The sequence below is a fragment of the Coptis chinensis genome, chromosome 9 (assembly GCF_015680905.1).
Source record: "Coptis chinensis isolate HL-2020 chromosome 9, ASM1568090v1, whole genome shotgun sequence".
In the NCBI taxonomy this organism is placed as follows: domain Eukaryota; kingdom Viridiplantae; phylum Streptophyta; class Magnoliopsida; order Ranunculales; family Ranunculaceae; genus Coptis; species Coptis chinensis.
In genome coordinates this window covers 8,043,331-8,068,758 of record NC_141464.1, presented here as the reverse complement: position 1 = coordinate 8,068,758, position 25,428 = coordinate 8,043,331, and the positions used below count along the sequence as shown (strand labels likewise).

Here is a 25,428-nt window from a genome sequence, read left to right as displayed (position 1 = left end):
GGTTTAAGAGTGGAACGAATCCTTACTCGTTGTATTGCATGATTTTGTTTTGAGAGTAAGAAGAATTGATTTAAACGTAAGAACGGTAGGATTACGTATTAGTGTTATTGTAGCATTAATATTTAGGATTCTACTATTTTTACATTTATCAAATGGCGCCGCTGAATGAATAGTAAAATGAATTGATACCACGAGCTGACCACCAAACCGTATTTGTGACCCCCAAAACACCGGACATTTGACAAAACAGAGGGCACTTCGACATGACCCACCATACTACAAGGAAATTCATCGTGAACAGCATTTCGATTTTCATAGGAAAGTTCAAATTTCTATTCCTTAAAGTTATAAAGTGTTTCTAACTTGTTAAATACACTGAAATCGCGTATACAAGACGCTATTCGTAAGCGAAGCAAGGAGGCATTCAGGTACTCCTTCTTTCACTCCTTGTTTCTTCTGTCAGAGGAGTTTTAATTCTAGTATAATCAGGCTTGTTTTCTTAAAACGAAATACCACACACCTATCTAGAAATGTATGCTTAGAGTTGTGGTTGCATATTAATTATACTATAATATATTTGAAAAACCAATATGGCATATCAATATGTAGACCAACAATCATATGATAATTATGCAAACCCTTCACCATGTTCATACTGTGGTAGTCCTGACCATTGGGCTTCTCAATGCCCATCATATCAAGAGCAATCTTGTAATTATTATGGGAACCCTTCACCATGTTCATGTTGTGGTAGTCGACCATTGGGCTTCCCAATGCCTATCATATCAAGAGTCCGAGCCTACTATAGGATATAATAATAATTATGAGCCTCAATTTTCAAATTTTTATAGTGACTCATACAATCAAAAGTTTCCTAGTCATCCAAACTATTCATGTAATTCCACCAATAACAATCAACCACCCATTCGGCAACCTAACCCATCACAAAGACGACATCAACCGAGTCACTCAAACGCCAATAACTATGACTATCAAACACCATACCAACCAGACCCACACCACCAAACTTCACCTCAGCTAACAACATTCGATGAAATGATGGCCCAAAACAAATTAATAATTCAGGAAATAAACCGAAACCTAAAGATACTAGGGTCACCTACGCCAGACATTTCCACCATGCCAGAGATCGACACTATTCCCATAACTAACCCAGTCAACCTAGTTCACACCTACCCTACATTTCATGAACCATTACCTTCCGAAAACCCTCCCATTAACCATGATATTAACTCCACACCCCACCTGGATGAGAAAATTCTTGTAAACGACTCTTTAGGACTAGTTTCGGATGACCACTCAAACTTGAGCGATGCCTCCGAGGAACTTCCCAATCGATCCACCCTCGACGATGAATATAATGATTACACTTTTAGAAGATATTTATAAAGGTGTGACGGGCGAAGGAAGAATTTGATAACTATTGGCATTCTCGTAAATATGGACCCTCTGTTGAGCATGTCCGGGCCTTTGAGTTTGCTAACTGCACTTCGGTTTGGATGATGTCTCGACACATTCGAATGAGGCCATTGAGGATACTTGTAGTGTTTTAAAGGAAGAAGGTGAGGACATGGAGATTAACAATTCAAATCTAAGGCATGAACAAGTTAATGTGCAAGAAAACGAGAAAGTTACATCTTTAGAGCAATGTGAATCTCAATTCAGTTTGGCAGCTGAGGAAATAACAATGGAAGAAATAGAGGAAAATCTTAAAGATAAAGCTACGAACCACAACCTTGTGGATTCAGCTAAGCCAGATGTAGAGTTCTTAAGAGCATGTGAGGATCCACCACCCGATGAACCACTAACCAACCACCATCCACCATCCACCTGAGTTACCACCTCCTATAATCCAACCATTTACCACAACTAAGCCATCCATTCACCCACCATTTAAAAGGAACCTCGATTTTGCCCTTGAGCCAATTGCCTCAGAGACCATCTATAATTTTTTCAACCCTCACAGTGAAGAGTGTTTGCCTAGCACACAATCCCATGAGTACACCATTCCGATAATTGAGAGACAAACTCTGACCGAGTGTAGTGAAAAACCTAGTTTGTCTTATTTTTTTTCATCTAAGCTTAATGAAAGACATCAGGATCCACACTTCATTCCCTTCTCACCTAAAGTATCGCTAATTCATCTTTTTGGTCATTCCAACTATTTAAAACAATTACAACATGATGGTTTGCATATGTTCTTTGATAGGATGCATAAGTTTTCATTCCTTTGCTTACATGTTTGCTTCCAATTATACAACATTATTCTGTTTGGGGGTGCATTTAGTATCATATTTTTATGGCTAGACCCCCAACTCTTCCGACTATTTGTTTATAGTTGACCACGCATCATCCACTTTGTGCCACCCCAGTTTCATGCTTGTTTGGGGGTGTGCACAGTCTAGGGGAATCTGACGTAAAATGACCCCACATTAAGTCTCGGGAATCTGAGTTTAAAAGACCCACGTTTTAAAACAAATTTTTACAAACCTATTTTCAAAAATTTGTTTGGGGTAAGTGTTTGGTTTTTCCATTCTTGATCACTCAAATTCCTATTCTTACCCCCACCTCGCTCCCTTGGCCGAGTAGCTAGATTTCTTCTTGTTTGTTGTTTTGATTTGTTTTTATTATTTTTAGTAGATAGGATGTTACGTTGTTAAATTCCGTAGTTAACTTTGAATTTGGTAGTTAAATGTTGTTTGAATTTCAATTTTAATATAATGTTGTTCTTTTCAAATTGTGCATGGTTTTTTATTGTTAATCCCACCTTCCCAATTGTTTGGGGTGGTATTATTTATTCTATCATGATTTGTAGAAGATCCTCCATTTTAGAGTTTGTTTTGGAGTGAAGGTTGAGAATATTGTCATAATTGGCATACCTATGATTAGATGTGGTGGTATGATGAAATCTAAGAGAGTTTAGAAGTTACTAGTCTAAATCCAAAGATAAAGATATTAGGGTTGTTATAGAATCAAGAATATGAGTTGTTTCCGTTTTGGGTTCGAAATTTTATTGTTTCCGAAATTGCCTTAAAGCTTTTTGGCAACTTACCGATTCGTTTTAACAATTCAAAACCTATAAAAACTTCATTCATTCTACACTCACAACCCACACTACACCTAACTTCCATTTCTCACCTTTCACTCCCACATTTCCCGTTTAAATTAGCATTTTTCACGAATCAACACCTCGAGGCGCCCAGCAGGAGAAGCGCCGCTCAGCATACACTTTTGTCGAAAATTTTGTTCAGAGGCGCCCGCTTCAAGGTCAGCGCGACTTCGCTCAAACACTGGAATTCCAAATACAGGCGCGGCGACTCGCACCCTAGTTGGCTAGCCTTTCGGCTACCGACTTCCGTCGACCCGGAAAAATTCCAGTTTTCCGTGGGTTGTTCCCGGTTCATTCGCAGCTGTTCCAGAGCGTAGTTCGAGATGACATCTCCTATAATAATACTAGAATAGTCTTTTAAAGATTTGTTTCAAAGCACTACTTATGGTGCTTCGTTTCGCGAAGTGATCACACACGTAGGCTGGGAACCGCTTATGGTTCTTGCTAGCATTTGTTCTTGGACTTGCTATGCCCGCTGAAATACAAGACCCATGGTGCTATTGGGTAGATAATATGTATGTCTACACTTATGAGTTTTTGCATGAGTCGTATGGGGCAGACATTTTCCGTATCGTCGACCAAGAGGAATATAACGTCGCCCTTGGTAGCCTGTCCATGAACATAGGAACTGTTATGTTTTGGATCATGCTAAACATTTTAGGGGAATGGCATTTTTCTTCTGTGAATGATGCCACTTGCAGCGTCTTCCTTGCTTTAGCCACGGGACGTATGTGCCATGACCTTCCCAGAACTTTGATGTCTAGTTTAGCTCGAGCCCATAGCATGAGGCATAAGTACCTTCTTATGCCTGTTCTAATTTCCCGTATTATGCTATGTTTTTTTCCTATTTTTTGTGCCCGTTTCACGGATTAGGTTGGGTTCGACATTGTGAGACCCACCAATTATATTATCAGATCTTTCCGTGCAATGACTTGGCAAGGGTGGAGGATACAACCTCATCGGGTTTGCACCTTACACCCCATCCGACCAAGTGGCGCTTAATAGGTTAGCAATCATAGATGATAAATGGCGTGAAGCATGGCAAATTATCATGGCATGGCAGGACGCGAAGGAACCTCACTTCTTTATAGAAAAGGAGGATGACGAGTTAAACGCTGAAGTGGAGGTATGTTTTTAGTTTCAGTTAGTGTCTGCTTTATGTCCCAAGCAATTTATTTCTTGTTAACCCCATAATGGATGGAACTCTTATAGAGTTCGTCCGTTTTCTTTTCTATATTAGTATGTTATAACCTTGTTTTGCGGATGTTTGAAATTTCACGCGTTTCCATGGTATTTTTCCTACCCTCTCTATTTAAATACTTTGAGGACAAAGCATGTTTCTTGTTTGGGGGTGGGCATAGAAACACGTGTAATTAAGGCATCTGTTAGGATATAGATATGTATAATATGCACTTGTTTTCTAGTAAAAATTTCAAAATTTCAAAAATATAAATAAATAAGTTATCTTTACACTTAGGAATATTGGTATTATTTTCTTTCTCTATGCTCTTAATAATCTAGAAGTCTCATATAGCTTTTGCATTAGAATAATTGTTAGAAACTTAGGTTAATATGTAGGTAATACTCTTTTGCATCTATCTATAAATATATTACATGAGTATCTATGATTGTTAGCATAAGTTTAAAATCTAGGCTAGAGTACTTATTCTACAAATCCTGTGAGAATATAGCCTAAAGTCTTATATGAGTGAAACATTTGAGAAATGACACAAGGGAGAAGTAAAATCTGGATAGAGAAATCACACGCCCACTTGCTTGATCACTAAACCATATCCTAAGCGAGAATTTAGGCCCTCTTTGGACCGATATAGCCAGAAAATTCAAACCTATGAATTATTTTCCGCTAGTCAGCCCCAATCGAGCCTTTCATTAGCCCTTCCATAAACCACAATTCCTTTACCATGTTAAAAAAACAAATAAAAATATATATAAAAAAAAAATCAATCAACCTACCCATTTTAGAATAAGTCCGAGAATAGAATGAGGAAGAAAAGAAAAAGAGAAAAAACACGTGTAAACAAAAATTAGTTAGTTGCTTGGAAATAAAGAAAAGAAGTTTCCATCCAAAGAAAAAGAAAAATAGAAATAAATCAAAACTCCAAAAATAGAATAAAAGGGAGTCAAAAGCCAAAGAAAAGAAAAAGAAAAATATGGCTAAGGATGGAAACAAAGTGTAGAAGCAAAAGTAAGTAACAAGGTTTCTCTAGTTACATAATATGAAGACTCTATTATCTCAGACTTGTCTTTTTTGAATATCCATTTCCTTCCTTCTTAAACCATCTCCTAATCCCCGCAACACCTAATAAAGACCTCTAGCTCAATTAGGAATAGGTTAGTGTGATAGTAAGTGGCAGATGTGTTTGATCGACTCCGGCTTTCTTGTGTGTCATTGAGATTGTAAGGTAAAGTGTGCCCATTTCAAGACCGGAGTAGTGAAACTTGAACTTGGAAAAAAATCGAGTGATTTTTGTCTTGACTTTGATGTGAGGACCTACTTAAGGGACGCTTTTCGAAGTTTAGAAACTTGACACTGCTAGGCATTTCATAGTATTACTCATAGTATATATATTTGTATTATAGATGATTGATTATTATGCATATATTAGCTTAGGTTTTTGACTTGGTTATTCTTATTCATTTGCTAGTGAGATGTATAGATAGTTGAGACATGAATGAGAAAACAATAGTTTTATTTCTTAGTCATTGTAGTATAGAAAAAGTTTGTGAGTACCTTCAATCGAAAAACTCTCACGAGGTGTAACTCGGCCCACTAGGGAATTCCTAGTGGTTTAAGGCCTTGTTGCATATGGTCAATTCAATCGCTTTCAATAAAACGAGAGATAGATAGAACTCCATTTTTGGTCACTTATTCTAATTTCTCATATTTGCTTGAGGACAAAGCAAAATGCTGTTTAAGGGGTGGTTTGATAAGAGCCCAAAACTGTAGTTTTAACCCTTAATAATCATACTTTTAGACCAATTATGTGAATAATAATTAAGAGTTAATACTGATTACGTGTTTTTATGTATTTCAGGCTTCAAAGTCCATTATGTGCAGATATGTACCACTTTAGCGAGATAATGGAGCAAGGGTTGGTTGCTAAGAAGTTCTATGATTAAAGGCCAAGATTCAAGAAGACAAAGCCTTTGTAAAGCCCGGTCAAAAGATGAAAAGTCAAAGTCCACGCGGGCGAAACAGTACACAAAGTCAGCAGAACTTCCGAAGACCATATCTTTGGACTCAGACCTCGGAATTGGGTCTACCTTATGTCAAAACGACCGACTCGGAAAGAGCTTTCCAATGGTCCAAGACTTGACCCAATCAGAGGAGAAAAAGTGGACGAAACATCTGTCGAAGCCAACTGCAGCTGAAGAGCCCTTTTTAGACTGAAAGAATTAGGTTTTGGGCCAGAGAATCTGGCCCAAAACATGGCTCCAAGCCCATGCACGATTTTTGGATCTGAAACATATAAAAACAAAGTAAAACTTAGTTCTTAAGTTATCTAGTTTTATTTAGAAAACTAGTTCCTTGTAATGGTAGCTAGGGTTAGGTTAGAAAAAGTAGATCTAGATCTAATTAGTTTTTACATTCAATTAGTTAGTTTAAAATCACATTTAGTTTTTAGAATAAAGTATTAGTTCTTCATTTTCAATTTAGATTATTGCTTAAATTCTTATTTAGATTTAGTTGTCTTAAATTTATAAGTAGTTTTAGTTTAAACACCAAACACATCACTCTCACTGTTCCTTGTGTTTGATAAATTGAATTCTATTTAAGTCTTGAAGGTTTAAGAGTGGAACGAATCCTTACTCGTTGTATTGCATGATTTTGTTTTGAGAGTAAGAAGAATTGATTTAAACGTAAGAACGGTAGGATTACGTATTAGTGTTCTTGTAGCATTAATATTTAGGATTCTATTGTTTTTACGGGTTATCATGAACATTGGGAAAGGGGAAGAGGAGAAGTTCACGTCGATAGGGTCCAGTTTGTCAGAGGAATGGAGGGGTAAGTTGATACAGTTCTTGTCAGAAAATAGAGAGGTCTTCACTTGGACAATAGAGGATGTTATTGGGCTGGACCCAGAGTTCGCATGTCACCAATTACATATGAGAGAAGATGCCAAACCCGTGAGGCAAAAGATGCACAGTATTAGGCCAAAATACGCCGAGGGGATCCGGGAAGAGGTCGCTAGATTGAAAGGGGCGGGGATAATCCGAGAGGTTGAGTTCACAGACTGGTTATCTAACATAGTCGCGGTACCAAAAAAAAATAGAAAGGTGCGTATGTGCGTGGATTTTACTGATGTGAATCTCGAGTGTCTGAAGGACAGTTATCCCATGCCGTGAGTGGATGAGTTGGTGGATAGAACGGCAGGGTTTAAGATATTTTCTTTCATGGATGCGTCGATGGGGTACAATCAGGTCGCGATGTATAGGCCAGATCAGGAAAATACATCATTTGTGGTGGAGGGCAGTACATGCTGCTATACACAGATGCCGTTTGGTTTGAAAAATGCAGGGGCAACATTCCAACAGTTGGGGGAGAAAATGTTCAAAAGCAAGATTCGGAAGGGAATTGAGATTTATATAGACGACATGGTGGAGAAAAGCATGTCGGAAGAGGAACATATAGAGGGTTTGAGAGACTTTCGGGATACTACAAAAATACAACTCCGATTCAAATTTAGTGTATTTGGAGGGTTCAAGCGCGTGTTGGTCCGCGGCTCGATTCAAATTTATTGGTGTTGGGGCCCGCGCATGGGGGTTCTAGTTCCAAGGTGGAGAAGCGGGTAATTTTTCAAAGCCCCTAGATGATGGCAAGGTATTTGGAGGTGCTGCGTAAATGATTTGCAAAATTCACAAAACTCCGATTCCTTCATTTAGGTCGGGGAGAGAACAGACACGCCGATGCCCTAGCATATGTGGCAGCCACAATTCCCGGGCTGGAAGAAAGAACGATACAAGTGGGAAGGTTGGAGAAACCGAGCACCGAGGACATGATAGAGATTTGTCAGGTCGCAGAAGAAGGGGAGGGATGGATGGAACCAATCAAGGGCTTTTTGGCAAGAAGGGAAGTGTCGGATAAGGAGAGAAGGAGATGGGAACAAACTTCTCGGAGATACATTCTACTGGAAGGAGAGTTGTACAGAAAAAACTTTAATGGGCCACTGTTAAAGTGCTTGGGTCTGCAGCTATCCCATGAGGTGTTGGCAGAATTACATGAGGGAGATTGCGGAAGCCATTCCGCGGGAAGAACTACGGCACATCAACTGCTGACACAGGGATATTTTTGGCCTCATATGAAAAGGGATGCCGTGGAATTTGCAAAAAAATGTGACAAATGTCAGAGATTTGCCCAGCTGATATTCGCCTCCGCTGAACCCCTGCATAATGTCTTAAGTCCATGGCCCTTTGCTATGTGGGCAATGGATATAGTGGGACCACTGCCCATGGCCAGTGGCAAACGGAGGTTCATGCTCGCGGCGACCGACTATTTCACAAAGTGGATTGAAGTCGTACCCCTGCAGCAGGTGAAGGAGACACAGATCATCAAGTTCTTATGGGAGAATATTATTTGCAGGTTTGGGCTGCCATATGCCATCATAGCAAACAACGAGACTCAGTTTACGGGAGCGAATGTGGCCAGGTTCTTACAAGCCTATAAAGTGAGACAGGGGTTCTCGACCCCTTATAATCCCGAGGGCAACGGACAGGCGGAGTCATCCAACAAGACTATCATGAACAACCTTAAGAGGAAATTGGAAGACAAGAAGGGGGCTTGGGCTGACGAGCTGAACCATGTACTATGGGCCTGCTGAACCACACCTCGGTCGTCCACCCAGGAGACCCCATTCTCATTGACTTACGGGGTGGAGGTCGTGATCCCTACTGAGATGGTGGCAGCTACAACACGAACAACAGTCATAGTGGAGGGCTCAAACTGGAGAATTTTGGCAGCGGATCTGAATCTGGCAGAGGAAAGAAGAGACATTGCCTATATAAAGTTGGAAGAGTACCATCGGAGATTGCAGAGACAGTACAACAAGAGGGTCAAGCCGAGACAATTCCAAGTAGGGTACCTGGTGCTCCGTCGAGTGACACCTAGTACCTGGAAAGAGAAAAATGGAAAGTTGGGTCCAAATTGGGAAGGTCCTTATACCGTGGTGGATATCGGAGGGGCTGGAACCTACAAATTGCGGACACAGGAAGGCAAATTGATAGAAAAGCCGTGGAACATGAGGATGTTAAAAAAAATTCACACTTGAATGTAATGGAAATCTAAAGGCATGAATCTGTAGTTGTATGTAAATATATAATACGATAGCACTTTTGAGAAGAAACTATCATTTGCAAGGGCAAGAATCCAAAATAAACATGGAACATGGAATACCAATGAGACAGCGGAGGGAACGAGCCCTTAGCTGAGACAAGGTCGGAATTAGACCTGGGACAAGACGAGCTGCCCAACGAACTTTCGGAAGCTATAGAGCCACGGAGTGGGATGAGCCCTTCACGGAGGAGAGGTGCTAATTACACATGGGGCATAGAGCCCAGGTGGGAAGAGAGACAGCGGAGGGGATGAGCCCTTCGCTGACACAAGGCTGGAAAGGAGCCTGGGGCAAGAAGAGTTGCCCCCAAGGGACTTACGGAAGCCGTAGAGACTGCGGAGTGGAGTGAGGAGATATGCACCCTACACATGGGGCATGGAATTCAAGCAGGAAGAGAGACCGTGAAGGGGATGAGTCCTTCATGGACACAATGCCAAAGTCGAGCCTGGGGCAAAATGAGTGGCCCCATACTCGTGGCTTGAGACAAAGGATCCTCAGAGTGAGATGAGTACTTCACGGAGGAGAGACACCCCCTACACCTAGGGCATGTAATTCAAGCAGGAAGAGAGACCGGGAGGGGGACGAGCCCTTTGCGGACACATTGTCAGGGGCAAAATGAGTGGCTCTATATGAGGGACGTACAATGCACCTGGGGCATAGAAGTCAAACATGGATATAGACAGTGGAGGGGAGGAACCCTTCGCTGGCACAAAGCTGGGGGCGGGCCTAGGGCAAGATGAGCTGCCCCTTCACTTCATGGGACTATTAAGTCCGTGGAGGAGAGATACAGTGGTCACATGGGGCATGGAGTCCGATCATCACGTGGGACAGCGGAGGGTAGGGTCTTTTCGCGGATACTATTTACTAAGCAAGCAGGGGGCAAGGAGAGGCCCCTAATGAGTCTCCAAAGATGAGAGACGCAACTTGTTTGTTGGGCATGGAGAATTGCCTACGCACGGCTAAATAGTCAAATGTATAGAGTGTGACAGGGCAAAAGCAACATTTAATTGAGTCATGGAAAACCCAAAGATAAAGATATATTAATTGCAAGTCGAAGGAGTAGCAGAGTCAATAAATAAAGAGACAACAAGCACATCAGGCAAAAACAAGCATCATATTAACGGGAATAATAGCAAAATGAAGAGTGTGGCAAACAGCAAGTTAAGAGTTGACAAAAATATCCTATTACGTAAAGAAGATTTATAGGGCATCGCGGAGTTGGAATCGTCAGCAATCGTCCCTTCTGCAGTGCCTAGAAGTTTAGCAGCAGTTATACCATTAGTAATTTCTTCTACAACCCCTTCATTGGTCTCCTCAACAGCGACCTCCGCGGCCTCAAGATGTTCGGCGGCTGTAGGATGTTCGAGAAAGGGCTCTTATTCGGGCAGTGCTTCTCTCAAGACGTTGGCAGAATCTATCACCGAGGTGGCCGGGAGAAGACGACCTTCTCGTGTGAGTCTTTCATGCTCCTCTTGGATTTTCTTGGCCACACGTTTGTCAGCCAGAAGCTTGAAACGTTCGCGGAGCACAGTTAGGTCGGCCTAGTGCTGGTTGAATAGGTCATATGAGGCCTCCTTGTACTTCTGGTTGAGTGTATCCACGACATCCTGGTGTTGATGATTGAGTGAGTCTAGACTGAGCTGATGTTGCTGAAGAAGTGCCACCCTTTGCTTGCTCAGCCGTTCATTGACAGTGTCCATATATTCTTGGTGAGCTTTCTCCGCAGATCGAAGTTCATCCTGGGCCTGATCTTTGTCCAAGTTAGAAGCTGCAAGATCGGATTGGAGGACAGCACAGGTAGACTTCAAGCCGCCGAGGCCATTAAGCTCTTTCTCCAGGGCGGGTACCTTGGTCTTGGCACTATATAGACCGCGGATCATGAACGAGACATCAAGGCTCACCTAGAATTGAAGAGAGAGAGAGAGAGAGAGAGAGAGAGAGAGAGAGAGAGAGAGACTCTTTCCCAGTTGGTGATAAGAGCCCAAAACTGTAGTTTTAACCCCTTAGTAGTCATACTTTTAGACCAATTATGTGAGTAATAAGTAAGAGTTAATAGTGATTACGTGTTTTTATGTATTTCATGCTTCAAAGTCAATTATGTACAGGAATGTGCCACTTTGATGAGATAAAGGAGCAATGGTTGGTTACTAAGGAGTTCGGTGATTAAAGGCCAAGATTCAAGAAGACAAAGCCTTTGTAAAGCCTGGTCAAAAGATGAAAAGTCAAAGTCCACGCAAAAAAAATAGTGCACAAAAGTCAACAGAACTTCAGAAGACCATATCTTTAGACTCGGACCTGAATTGGGCCTACCTTATGTCAAAACGACCGGCTCGGAAAGAGCTTTCCAATGGTCCAAGCCTTGACCCAATCAGAGGAGCAGAAGTGGACGAAAAGTCTGTTGAAGCGAACTGCAGCTGAAGAGGCCTTTTGATTTGAAAGACTGGGTTTTGGGCGATTCTCGCCCAAAACATGGCTCCAAGCCCATGCACGATTTTTGGATCTGAATGTATAAAAACCAAAGCTTCACTCTTTGTTAATGGTAGCTAGTTAGACCTAAATTAATATATAGAATTCTAGATCTAGTTTTATTAATTAATTAAGTTTTAGTTCCATTTCAATTCCTGTTTTAGATTAAATCTTTGAATCATTGTTCCTGATTGATTAGATAAATAAAATAGTTAGTTTGTCAATTTCGATTTTGTCATTTCCATTCTAGATCTAATTTCAATTCTTATTCTTATTTCATTCCAGCCATTAAATTAGATTCATTATTGTTTAATTAAGTAAATCTCAATTTCTTACATTATGTTTAGTTTAAATTCAATGGGAAATGTTAGTTTGATTAATCAAGGCTAAAACCTCCATTAGAGGGGTTGATGAAGCCTTGATGAAAACTTAGTGGTTAGTATAGAATTGGTTGTAGAATCTATTCCACTCTAGAAGGTCGTGTTTCGCCATGAGAATGGGTGGACGACCTCACATGCTAGTTAGTATCCGGTAGGAATGCCATGAACACTAGGGATTAGAACTCGAAATTTTCACCGTAAGAACGTGAGAATTGAGATACAACATTCTACGCTAGGTCGTTAAGTTGGATTCGAGGTGGATTCAATTCCCCTCTAATTTATTTATCTAGATTCAAACAATCGTATTTCCGTAGCTTTAAGTAGATTAACTTTAGTTTATATTTTATCTTGTTACTTATTATATCTCCTTATTTAAATTAACGCCGTCTTGTTAGCATAACATTTAAGTAAAAGCTCTCATTAGACTTAAGACTGATTTCTTAGACTTAGAAAACAATCCATGCTAGGGAACTAGGAGTGGAACGAACTTCCTACTCCACTTAGTGCAATTCGCATCGAGAGTAGAAGCTTTGATAATAGAGACTCGTAAATAACAGTTTTAGTTTACTTACGGATTGAATTAATCGTTCATTTCGTCGGTAGACTATTCACTTTATAGATATCAAATGGCGCCGCTGCCATCTTAGTTGCACTTTAGCATTGTTTTCATAGTTGAAGTAGTCATTTTTAAGTCCCATTAAACCCACCCACCCTTGTTTGTTTCATACTGTGGTTGCCCATTTCAACGTTGACAAATTCCGCGAGAAAATACCAGAAGCGCCAAGCGCTTCATGAGGAGAGCGCGACCCGCTAAGTTTATGGAATTTCGTCTACCGATGGCGCCACGCTTACATACCAAGCGACCAGCTCCAAACACTCAGAATTCGAATTTACATCGAAGCGACCGACCCCATTTTGAGAGCGACCGTGCTAAAAACACTGTAATTTGACAATTACTTTCGGGCCTTGGCGGCCTCAGGTTAAATTTTTCGGATTTCGGCGGTTTTGATTCAAACTTTGATCTTTCATATTTTTCAGTGTTCTAACCTGCTCTATATACACCAAACAAGCGTAAACAAGACGCTATTCATAAGCGAAGCAAGGACGCTTATCGGTATTCCTTTCTTCCATACCTCGCATTTCCGCCAGAGGTTTTCTACTAGTATATCAGAATTGTTTGGAGTGTTGCATGTTTAGTTAAGCTCAACTTAGTCTTGCATGAGATTAAGGTCTGGTCGAACAAAAACAACAAACGTAATTACACGGCAACAAACAAGTCTATCTAGTATACCACACACTACACCTCTAGCTACTATTTCACACACACCACCTGACATAATGGGGGAAGAAAGAGAGACTCCTCTCTCCGACTTCTACAAAGCCTTGAGCGATAGCCCCAAATCTTGCATCGTTCTAGCAGACCCAGTGGGGGATTTTCGAATCCCCCCAAACATATTTAATTTGTTACCCGTTTTTCATGGGTTAGACCATGAAAAACCTTATCAGCACATGCGTAGGATTGAACAAGTCCTTACAACATTCCATCATCCTACGGTAGGTGCGGAACAAATTAAACTGAGGGTATTCCCTTTCACGTTAGCCGATAAGGCGGCGTCTTGGTTAACTGCCCAAGCGCCTAATTCTGTGGACTCGTGGGCTAAACTTGTTCAGCTGTTTATGGAACATTTTTACCCACCCCTAAAGACGGATGAGATGGTTTCAAAGATTCATTTTTTCCGGCAGAATCCTCATGAATCATTTTCTGAGGCATGGAATCGTTTCACCGATCTCCTTATAGAGTGTCCACATCATAACTTAGCGAAAAGACACGTTAGTTCGTGCCTTTTCAAAGGTCTTCTACACCACCATAAAGAAGTCCTTGACATAATGAATGGGGTAGTTTCCTAAGTAAAGGAGCCCCTGGAGGCTTACAAATTTTAGAAGACCAAACTAAACGAAATAATAATTGGGGGGTAGTGATGATATCCCCCTCCACCTAGTTCTTCTTCAATCAAGGCCGGCGGTATGTTTGAGAAGAAAACCGATCCGAACTTAAAAATTTACTCGAATCTCTAACTAAAAAGTAGAGGCTATTTCTCAAGCCAACAAAAGCCTATCCCCTCATGAATGTAAACTCCAACCCATGTAATTTCGTTTGAGTCCAGAGCACCACTCGACGATTATTGTCCTCTAGCTTATGAACAACAACCACCAGAACAAGATAATGTTTACTCTATTAATAACTATCCTATTCCTAACGCCCCTTGGAGACAACATCCCAACTTCAGTTGGAGAAATAATCAACAAGTAACACCTCCGTGGTACAATAATCAAAACGCGTTAGGCAAGCAAACAATTATAACCAAGCTCCACCTAGGCAAGGACAAGGTCAAGGGAATTATAATAATTATAACAACCAAGCGAACCACCACAAGGTCAAGCACAAGGTCGAATAATTATAATAATTATAATACCAATAGAGGTATCGTTCGGTTAATATTAATAACTATCACAACCCACCCATAAATAATCAACGAGATAGTTCGGTCGCACCACCCGTGACTACTACACCTACACAACCGGATCGTGATCGACGCCTTTATACAAGTTACCCAACAACTTTTCCGCACAATGACTCAATCAAACCAACAGATTTTACAATCCATAAATCGGGGCATACAACAGTTAGCCCAAGCGAAAGCCCAACCTAAAGGCGTGTTTCCGGAATGACAATGCGATACCAAACCCTAAAACAAAGAACACCTTTGAGGTAAACGGTAATTCTAGTACGGAAACTACAATCGTAGGTGACCTAAATGCCATCACCACTCTCCGCTCGAAGAGTGGTTGATAACAAAGTAACTTCACGCCTATAGTTACCCCATCGATTACTCCTACACCGGATATCGAACTAGATACCGCAATAGAAATCGAGGAGCCTACCACGGTAGAGGTACCAGTTAAATCACAAACAAAGAAACCGAAAGCCAAGGTTACACACAAAGTAGAGCCATATGCTAAATATAGAGCGAAACCACCGTTCCTCAAAAAAATTAGCCATGCTAACCAGTGGATACAAACTTTGAGGAAATTAGGAACGTTTTCAAGAATCTAACGATAAACCTTCCTTTTCTCGGCTATTAAAAAGCTACCTAACCACGCTAAGTTTTTAAAGAGTTGTGCACTACTAGGCGTAAGACCAACATACCTAAAGACGCCTTTTAACCCAAGCGGTTCCCAACTTTATCCGAAAATAATGGAATTGTTAAGTACAAGGACCCGGTCGCCCCTCATCAGAAATGCACCTTAGGAGATTCCCACACACGACGACCGCCTTTATTAGACACGGGGCGAGTGTTAACTTACTCCCGTGATTACTTGTATAAACAAATAGGTCTACGTGAAAATGCAACCTACAAAAATAACGTTGCAATTAGCGGACGGGTCAATTAAGTATCCTAAAGGTGTAGTGGAAAAACGTGCTTGTTAAGGTTCGGATTTCTACTATCCCGCTGATTTTGTTATCCTCGATACGTAAGTAAGCTAATGACTCTGCATCGATCATCTTAGGGCGCCCTTCTTGGCAACCGCCAATGCGCTTTATAAATTGTCGCGATGGAAAGATGTCCTTATCTTTTGGCCATCTTTTCCGCCGAGGTAAATGTTTTAAAATGATGAAACAGCTTTACGTGATTAGATCTGTAGATGGGGAGGTTAGCATGATCGAGAGTTTAGCTCAAGATTATTTTAACAACACGTTTCCCCGAAAACAATATGTACAAATTCCTTTCTTTTGGAACTTCAGATTTTGTAAATGACTCCTACTTAGAGGAAGTCAACACCATCCCGAGTCCACACCAATTGTAGAACCGCCGGTTGCTCCATATATCGATTCACGAAGACTTGCTACCTAAGCAAGTCTTCATTACGCAAGATAAGGACACTTATGAAACATCAACGGACATTCCGCCCACACCGTCTTAAACCTCTTCCCCCCAGAGTTAAAATATATTCAACTTGATCCGGATGGTAGTCACCGATAATTATATCTTCTCGTTAACTAAGGATGAAGAGACATGTTTAATAAGGGTGATTAGGAACATCGGTCCGCGATTGGTTGGTCCCTAGCCGACATTAAGGAATTGACCCTAATGTTTGCACTCATCGTATCCATTTGGAGGATAACGCCAAGACTTCTCGTGAACCTCGTCGGCCGCTTGAACCCCGCCATGAAAGAGGTGGTTAGGGAAGAAGTCTTATGTTTACTCGATGCGGGTATTATATACCCAATCTCGATAGCGAATGGGTAAGTCCCATTCATGTAGTTCCTAAGAAATCGGAGTTACCATGGTACGCGAACGGAAGGGGTGACTATGTTGTCACTCAAGGTCCTACGAAAATGGAGAATCAGTATTGATTACGACGCTTTAAATTCTATGACACGAAAGGATCACTTTCCCTTACCATTTATAGATCGGATGCTAGAACGCCTAGCGGGTCATGCCTTTTATTGTTTTCTCGGATGGCTACTCGGCTATTTTCAGATTATTATTGATATTGATGACCAAGAAAAGACAACCTCCACATGTCCCTTCGAACATATGCCTATAATCGAATGCCTTTTGGCCTTTGTAATGCCCCCGTACCTTCCAAATGATGTATGCTTCATATTTTTAGTGACATGGTAGAGCTTTATGGAAGTGTTCATGGATGATTTTTCTATCTATGGAGACTCCTTTACGAATGCTTGTCTAACCTTGTCTAAGGTCTTGACACGTGTGAAGAAAAGAGCCTCGCTTTTAAATTGGGAAAAGTGTCATTTCATGGTCAAAAAGGGGCATAGTACTAGGTCATATTGTATCTAGTGATGGCATCGAAGCAGATAAAGCCAAACTAGATAAGATAGCGAATTTACCTAAACCACGGACCGTCCGCGGAGATTAGAGCCTTTCTAGGCCATGCAGGTTTTATAGGCGCTTCATTAAAGATTTTTCAAAATAGCTAGGCCTTTAACTAACCTCGCTTTTGAAGGATGCAATCTTTGATTTTAATTTTAATCAGAAACAGGCTTTTGAAACCTTAAAAGTCAGCCCTAACCATCGCACCTATTATACAGCCTCCCTCGATTGGTCTAAACCTTTTGAACTCATGTGTGATGCTAGTGACTATGCAGTTTGGTGCCGTCTTGGGGACGTAAACTAGATAATAAGTCCATCACTTGTTATTTATTATGCTAGTAAAACATTAAACGACGCCAACGGAATTATACAACTACTGAAAAGAATTTTAGCTGTCATTTATGCTTTAGATAAGTTTCGCCCTTATTTGGTTGGTTCTAAAACTTTAGTTTACACGGACCATGCAGCCTTTTAGGTACCTTCTTGCAAAGAAGGATGCTAAGCGTAGATTAATCCGATGGATTCTTCTCCTACAAGAGTTCACATTAGAAATAAAGGACAAAAGAGGGTCGAAAACGTGAGTTGCCGACCACTTATCTAGACTTACAAATGACGATAGTAGTGATTCCGAGTCCATACCGGGACTCTTTTTCCGACGAGCATCTTTATGCTATTTTTCAAAGACCATGGTATCGCCGACATTGTAAATTATTTAGCAGCTGATGTTATGCCTTATAATTGGTCAAGAAATGAACGTAAGAAGTTCTTGGCCGAGTCAAGTTATACTACCGGGATGAGCCCTACCTTTTAAGTATTGTGCGGATCAGATTATTCGTCGTTGTATTCCCCAAAGGGGATATAATGAAGTTCTATCGCTCTGCCATGACAAAGAGTGTGGTGGCCACTTTAGTGGAATGAAAACAGCCGCTAAAGTTCTTCAATGTGGATTTTATTGGCCTACCCTTTTAAGGATGCCCAAGTGCATTGCAAGACGGTATTCGCTGCCAACAACTTGGGCTAATCACGGCGTAATATGATGCCATTAAATCCAATCTTGATAGTAGAAATTTTTGATGTTTGGGGTATTGATTTCATGGGCCCTTTCCCCTGTTTCACGGTTATATTTATATTCTAGTTGCCGTGGACTACGGTTCTAAATGGATAGAGGCCCCAGCTTGCCGTAGCAATGACCATAAGACCGTTGTATTTTTATTAAAGAATATATTTTCGTCGGTTTGGCATTCCTAAAGCCATCATTAGTGATGGTGGAACACATTTTTGCAAATGAGTTGTTGCATCCCTAGTGAAAAAGTATGGAGTTACACACAAAGTAGCAACTCCTTATCATCCACAAACTAGCGGACAAGTAGAAGTTTCTAATAGGGAAATCAAAAAGATTTTAGAAACAACAAGAAAACCCGATAGGAAAGATCGGTTGAAGCGTCCTATCGGATGCCTTATGGGCATATAGAACTGCTTTCAAAACTCCTATAGGTATGTTTCCCTTTAGACTTGTATTTGGGAAACCATGTCATTTGCCCGTTGAATTAGAGCACCGCGGCTCTCGGGGCTATAAAAGCCTTAACTACAATATTGATGAGGCGGTGTCAAACGCAAGTTACAATTAAATGAGCTTGAAGAAATCCGAAGCGATTCTTACGATCTCGCCAAGGATTATAAAGCTAACATGAAACGTGTTCATGATAAACATATCTTGGCGCAAAGAGTTTGTGGTCGGACAAAAGGTTTTGCTTTACAACTCCCGCCTACATATTTTCTCGGGAAACTAAAACCCGTTGGTCCGGTCCTTTTCTAGTTATCAAGTCACCCCTTACGGGCAATTACCTTGGTAAATCCCAAGGACAACAAGTATCTTTCAAGTTAACGATCAACGATTAAAACATTTTCACTAACTTCGCCCCCTCGATATAGAGGAAGTCCTTTTACAGACCCTATATATGAGGAATGACCCTTGTCATTGGTGTACTTCCTTTCACTTCCATTTAATGGTAAGTGCACCATTAAGGTAACCGGGCCCTCCCTATGGAGTGTGTGGCTGTAAGTACCGGATCCTAAGTCCACGGTTCACATAGTTCACGTTTTCCACTCTTGCATGTTTTCTCGGATTTTTTAGTCATGTTTCTCTATGGGGTGAATTATGTCTTTATTTGCATTTCAAAAAAATAAAAATAAAAAATAAATAAAAAATAATAATAATAATAATAATAATAATAATAATTGTTTTCATTTTTAGATATATATCTAAACCCAGAGAACTAGCAATCCAACAAGTCTTGGGAATCTGACTTTAAACGACCCATGTTAAAACAAATTTTGTGTTTAAAAATTTGTTTGGGGGTGGGAAATCAGTCTTTCCATCCGGATTGCTCGAACTTTCTATTTTGTGTTGCTTAGGTCCATTAGTATAGTTCATTGGGGTTGACGTCATCTAATTTAGTGTTCATTCGTTCGCATAACTTACGTCATGCACGCACTTTGAGGTGTTTTCCACTATCTTATATGTCACCCATGGTCGGAATACAGTAGTTTATGGATCATTGGATTGGAAATTCTCTCCTGATCATTTCCATATCTCATTCGCAAAAATCGGACCGATAACGAAGCGGGAAATTTAGTTTGAAGTTGCGCTAAAAATCGATTTTAAAGTCGAAAAATCGAATGGGCTTTGGGCCAACTCACTCACCTACACAGCCCATCCTCCATCCTCCAAAACAGAATCGCGACTTCATCTTCTCAAACCGCCTTTCACTAATTCAAATTAAACCCTAGCAACCAAAAATAAAAAATAAATAAATAAAGAAATAAAAATAAAAATAGAAAGACCACCCACGCCCTTTGTGAAACACCAACACAATCTCCAACCGTTTCCACCAAGAAAACACCCACCAATTCAAGTTTTCAAACCTGCCACCGTAACCACCACCGCCACCACCATTGTTTCTCGTTGTTTTTTATCAAACTCGCCTCCCCCACAGGCTACAAAAACCATTAGTTATCTAAGAAACTTCAATGGCGCTTACGACGAAGAATGTTGCCGAGCACGTTTGAGGCCGACCATTTCGCACCATTTTACGACGCCAATATGATTAAGAGGGATTGGAACAGACTCGGGTATTCGGCGATCAATTCTATCACTATGATTTGGTAGAACAGTTTTATAAGAAACGAGAATTGGAGGGAAATAGGATTTTCATTAGGATAGCAGAACGAGGAGGAAGTAACGAGGCAGGTTGTTGGTCAACTATTAGGAATCACGCCAGAACCAACCTAGATATTTAACCATTCAGGAATCCCAAGATAATCGAGTTCCCGCTTTGATGAAAGATACGGTCATAGAGGGTGAATACAATACGATATCTCATTCGTTAAGCCAGACGACCACGAGAACCAATCAACCGGTCAGAGCTCGGTGGATTGGTAGGAACGCCCTCGGGAAAGACAAAGTCACGACATCGACTTCGTCAAACCGTGACGCGTTCTCCTGAATTTTGCAAACGAATGAGTGTAATTTCTGCATCCTCGATTTAATTTTGAATGTGATTAGAGGAGTGGGAAAGAGCATGGCTTCTTCCCCGTGATTGATCACTAAGATTATGCTCTCATTTAGAGCTGTCGCTAAATCGGCTCCTATTAAGATCAAATTGCATTCTAATGCAAGTATTTATAAAGAATGCATCCAAGAGACTTGGCCGTTGTCCGCAGAGAATGAAGTTGAGTCGCATAATGAAGGGGAAGATATGACATGGTTGGTTGAGGATAATTTCGATAGTCATACTTCTAATTTAGAACGAATGATAATGCTGCAAACCGGTTTTGCGATCGCGGTTATCGATCCGTGAAGATATCCCACATAGACAAATTGTACTTCCGAAATAAGCAAACGAACTTTCGACGAGAGTTGAAATGCTCGAAATGGGTCGAAGATATCTTGTCTAACTTGGAGAGTATCCACCGTAATCACCAAGCCCAAGATGCGATTTTCAAGATCGAGATGGAAGCACGCTTTTGTTCAGATAGAGATGCTACGACGCATGCCACTCGTGGATGAGTCCGTCTCACCGAAGTCCGAGAGGCATGAGCGCCATCGCCAAGAGCCGGATGGCTCAAGCCATTCTTCACCACAGAACCAGTCTCCATCTCAGGGACCATCTTCTTCACACGCCTAGGTGTTCACCATCAAGTGTGTCATGTTATTTCATTGTTTTTTTTTTTTTATTGTTTTGTTAGTGGAATTTTATTTCAGTAGTTAGATTTGAATATTAAGTTGTTTGTTTTCGATTGCTTGGATTTCATATTATTTTAATATATTTTATTTTGATCATCTTTCGTAAGGTTGTCTTGGAGTCAAAGTTGAAAATTAGGCCGATATCGGCATATCTATGATTTTTTTGTAGTGGTAGCATGATATGTAGTAGAGTTTAGAAGTTACTATTCTAAACCAAGTTTAAAAGATACCAGGGTTGTTAGAAAATCAAAACTATGGTTAGTGTCCGCTTTCGTTTGGCAGTTTTCTATTTCCCGAAATTGCCTTTAAAACAATTTGGCAACTTGCCGATTCGCTTTGGAAACCCGTAACCTATTTAAACTTCCATCAATCTACACTCACAACCCATACTACACCCCACAATCATCTCTCACCTTTCACTCCAAGCTTTTTCTCGCTTTGTTTTTCTTGTAAACACTTGTTTTCAAGATTCTACGAAGCCCACACGCTTCGCCAGCGCTGCGCTACTATACACCGCCATAAATTTTTTTGTCGAAAGCCTTCAAGCCAGAGCGACTTCGCCCTACAACATCAGAATCGAAAAACCTTTAGCGCGACTTCGCTTCAAGCAGAGCGCCAACCAGCGCCAAAACATCGTAATTCCAAAACCTACGACGAAAACCTCCCGCCCTCCCCGTAAAACAGTGAAATTCCGATTTTCCGAGGTTTCTTCCGTGTTTTCGCAGCTGTTCTACAGAGTAGTTTTGAGATGACACCTCCTATAGTGATTCCCGAACAGTCATTTGAAGACTTGATGGGAACCGATACCTATGGAGCATCGTTCCGCGAGCGGATCGTGCAGTTAGGATGGCGGCATCTTCTGGTGAGTGATGACGATTCTTTTTCACCTAAGCTAACTGAATTCTTCTATAATAATATTACTTTTTATTGTACCCAAGAAGGAGAACAAAAATTTTCCCTTGCTATTGATGGCACGACTATGGAATTCAGTAAGCAATTGATAGCTTTGGTTTCGGGGTTGCCATTACCTGACCCTATGCACACGTGGGGATATATGACAGATAACTCATACCTATATGAATATGCCTATTTCCATGAGTATTATGGGGAGGGTGTTTCAGATCATGGACCAAGACCAATATAACATCGCCTCGAAAGTAGCCTATATCATCGCTGAATGTAGGCATTAACCATGTTGTTCATCATGATGAACATTCTAGGGGAAATGCAGTTTACTACGCCAATAATACCGGGTGACGCTTTCCTTTGCTTTAGCTGGGGACGCCGTCGGTATGACATTCCCCGAAGTTTTAGTTGCTACTCGGGCGAGGCGAGGCCATACCTTGAGGCATAAGTACCTTCTTATGCCTGCTTTGGTTTGTCGCGATTTAGCTTGCTTACCCATATTCGTACCGCGATACCGATTGGAAAAGGGTCGAAACCATGAGACCCACCAATCGCGGTGGTAAGATCATTCCGAGCCATGACTTGGCGGGATGGCAGTGCAACCACATTTGGTTGCCCCTTACACCCCATCATACCAAGTAACACTAGAGAGGTTAGCACTAGTTGATGATACACGACACGAAGGCGTGGCAAGTTGTTATGGCATGGCAGATGCGCGAAAGAACCTCATATAGAAGAGGAGGATGACGAAGTAAATGCCGGGATGCGTAAGTTTTAGTTAAGTTAGTGTCCGCTTATGTCCCAAGCAATTTCATTCTGTTAACCCCATAATGGGTGGAACTCTTATAGAGTTACGTCGGTTTTTTTATTACTATATTTGTATGTTTTAACCTTGTTTTGCGATGTTCCCCTCAATTTCACGCTTCAATGGTATTTTTCCTACCCTCTTTATTTAAATGCTTTGAGGACAAAGCATGCTTCTTGTTTGGGGGCATAGAAACACGGTAATTAAGACATCTGTTAGGATATAGATAATGTATAATATGCACTTGTTTTCTAGTTAAAATTTCAAAAAAAAAAAAATTCAAAAATATAAATAAAAAAAGTATGCTATACACTTAGGAATATTGGTATTGTTTTCTTTCTCTATGCTCTTAACAATTTAGAAGTCTCACATAGCTTTTGCATCGAATAATTGTTAGAAACTTAGGTTAATATGTAGGTAATAATCTTTGCATCTATCTATAAATTTATTACATGAGTATCTATGATTGTTAGCAAGAAGTTTCAAATCTAGGCTAGAGTACCTATTCTACAAATCCTGTGAGAATATAGCCTAAAGCCTTATATGAGCGAAAACATTTGAGAAATGACACAAGGGGAGAAGTAAAATCCGGATAGAGAAATCACACGTCCACTTGCTTGATCACTATGCCATATCCTAAGCGAGAATTTAGGCCCTCTTTGGATCGATATAGCCGAAATTCAAACCTATGAATTATTTTCCGCTAGTCAAGCCTCTCGAGCCTTTCTTTAGCCTTCCATAAACCACAATTCCTTTTACCCCTTAAACAAAACAAAACAAAATAAAAAAAAAAAAAAATAAATCAACCTACCCAATTTAGAATAAGTCTGAGAATAGAATGAGTGAAGAAAGAAGAAGAGAAAAACCTGTGTAAACAAAAATTAGTTAGTTGCTTCAGAAAAAGAAAAGAAGTTTCCATCCAAGGAAAAGAAAAAAATATATATATAGAAATAAATAAAAACTCCAAAAAATAGAATAAAGGAGTCAAAAGCCAAAGAAAAGAAAAAGAAAAATATGGCTAAGGATGGAAACAAAGTATAGAAGCAAAAGGAAATAACAAGGTTTTCTCTAAGTTACATAATATGAAGACTCTATTATCTCAGACTTGTCCTTTTGAATATCCATTTCCTTCCTTCTTAAACCATCTCCTAATCCCCGCAATACCTAATAAAGACCTCTAACTCAATTAGGAATAAGTTAGTGTGATAGTAAGTGGCAGATGTGTTTGATCGACCGCTTCCTTTGTTGTCATTGAGATTGTAAGGTAAAGTGTGCCCATCGCATTAATCGGAGCAAATAAACTTGAGTGGAAAAATCGTGAGTGGTTTTGTCTTGACATTTATGTGAGGACCTACTTAAGGACGCTTATTCCGAAGTTTCAAAACGAACCCGCTATTACATTTCATAGTATTACTCATTGTTATATGTTTATTTTAGATGATTGATTATTATGCATATATTAGCTTAGGGTTCGATTTGGGTTATTCTTATGTATTTGATAGTGAGATGTATAGATAGTTGAGACATGAAGGAGAAAACAATAGTTTTATTTCTTAGTCGCCAGAGTATAGATGAAGTTTGTGAGTACCTTCATCGAAAACTCTCTCACGAGGCTATAACTCGGCCCACTAGGGAATTCCTAGTGGTTTAAGGCCTTGTCAAGATATGGTCAATGAAATCGCGACTCAAATGACGAGAGTAGATAGAACTCCATTTTTGGTCACTTATGCTAATTTCTCATATTTGCTTGAGGACAAGCAAAATGCTGTTTGGGGTGGTTGATAAGAGCCCAAAACTGTAGTTTTAACCCCTTAGCAATCATACTTTTAGACCAATTATGTGAGTAATAAGTAAGAGTTAATACCGATTCACGTGTTTTATGTATTTCGTGCTTCAAAGTCAATTATGCGGCGGAATGTGCCACTTTGATGAGATAAAGGAGCAATGGTTGGTTACTAAGGAGTTCGGTGATTAAAGGCCAAGATTCAAGAAGACAAAGCCTTTGTAAAGCCCTGGTCAAAAGATGAAAAGTCAAAGTCCACGCAAAAGTAAAAAGGCACAAAGTCAACAGAACTTCAGAAGACCATATCTTTAGACTCAGACCTCGGAATTGGGCCTACCTTATGTCAAAACGACCGGCTCGGAAAGAGCTTTCCAATGGTCCAAGCCTTGACCCAATCAGAGAAGCAGAAGTGGACGAAAAGTCTATTGAAGCGAACTGCAGCTGAAGAGGCCTTTTTGGACTGA

General features: G+C 40.5%; 1 protein-coding gene and 1 non-coding gene across 2 annotated transcripts; one reads left to right on the top strand and one right to left on the bottom strand.

Annotated features, from left to right (window-relative positions):
- Positions 1–9,045: 9,045 nt before the first annotated feature.
- LOC147474658 (uncharacterized) lies at positions 9,046–9,417 on the top strand. Its single transcript, XM_086585150.1, has one exon. The coding sequence runs from the start codon at positions 9,046–9,048 to the stop codon at positions 9,415–9,417; it is 372 nt and encodes a 123-aa protein (XP_086441276.1).
- Positions 9,418–14,041: 4,624 nt separating this feature from the next.
- On the bottom strand, positions 14,042–14,143 carry LOC147474657 (small nucleolar RNA R71). The gene has a single exon (XR_015209940.1). It is a non-coding gene; the product is annotated as a small nucleolar RNA R71 (small nucleolar RNA).
- Between the last annotated feature and the right edge of the window lie 11,285 nt (positions 14,144–25,428).

Bases quoted from the DNA above. Each gene is read 5' to 3' on its own strand.
- LOC147474658 (XM_086585150.1), top strand. From the start codon at position 9,046: ATGGTGGCAGCTACAACACGAACAACAGTCATAGTGGAGGGCTCAAAC.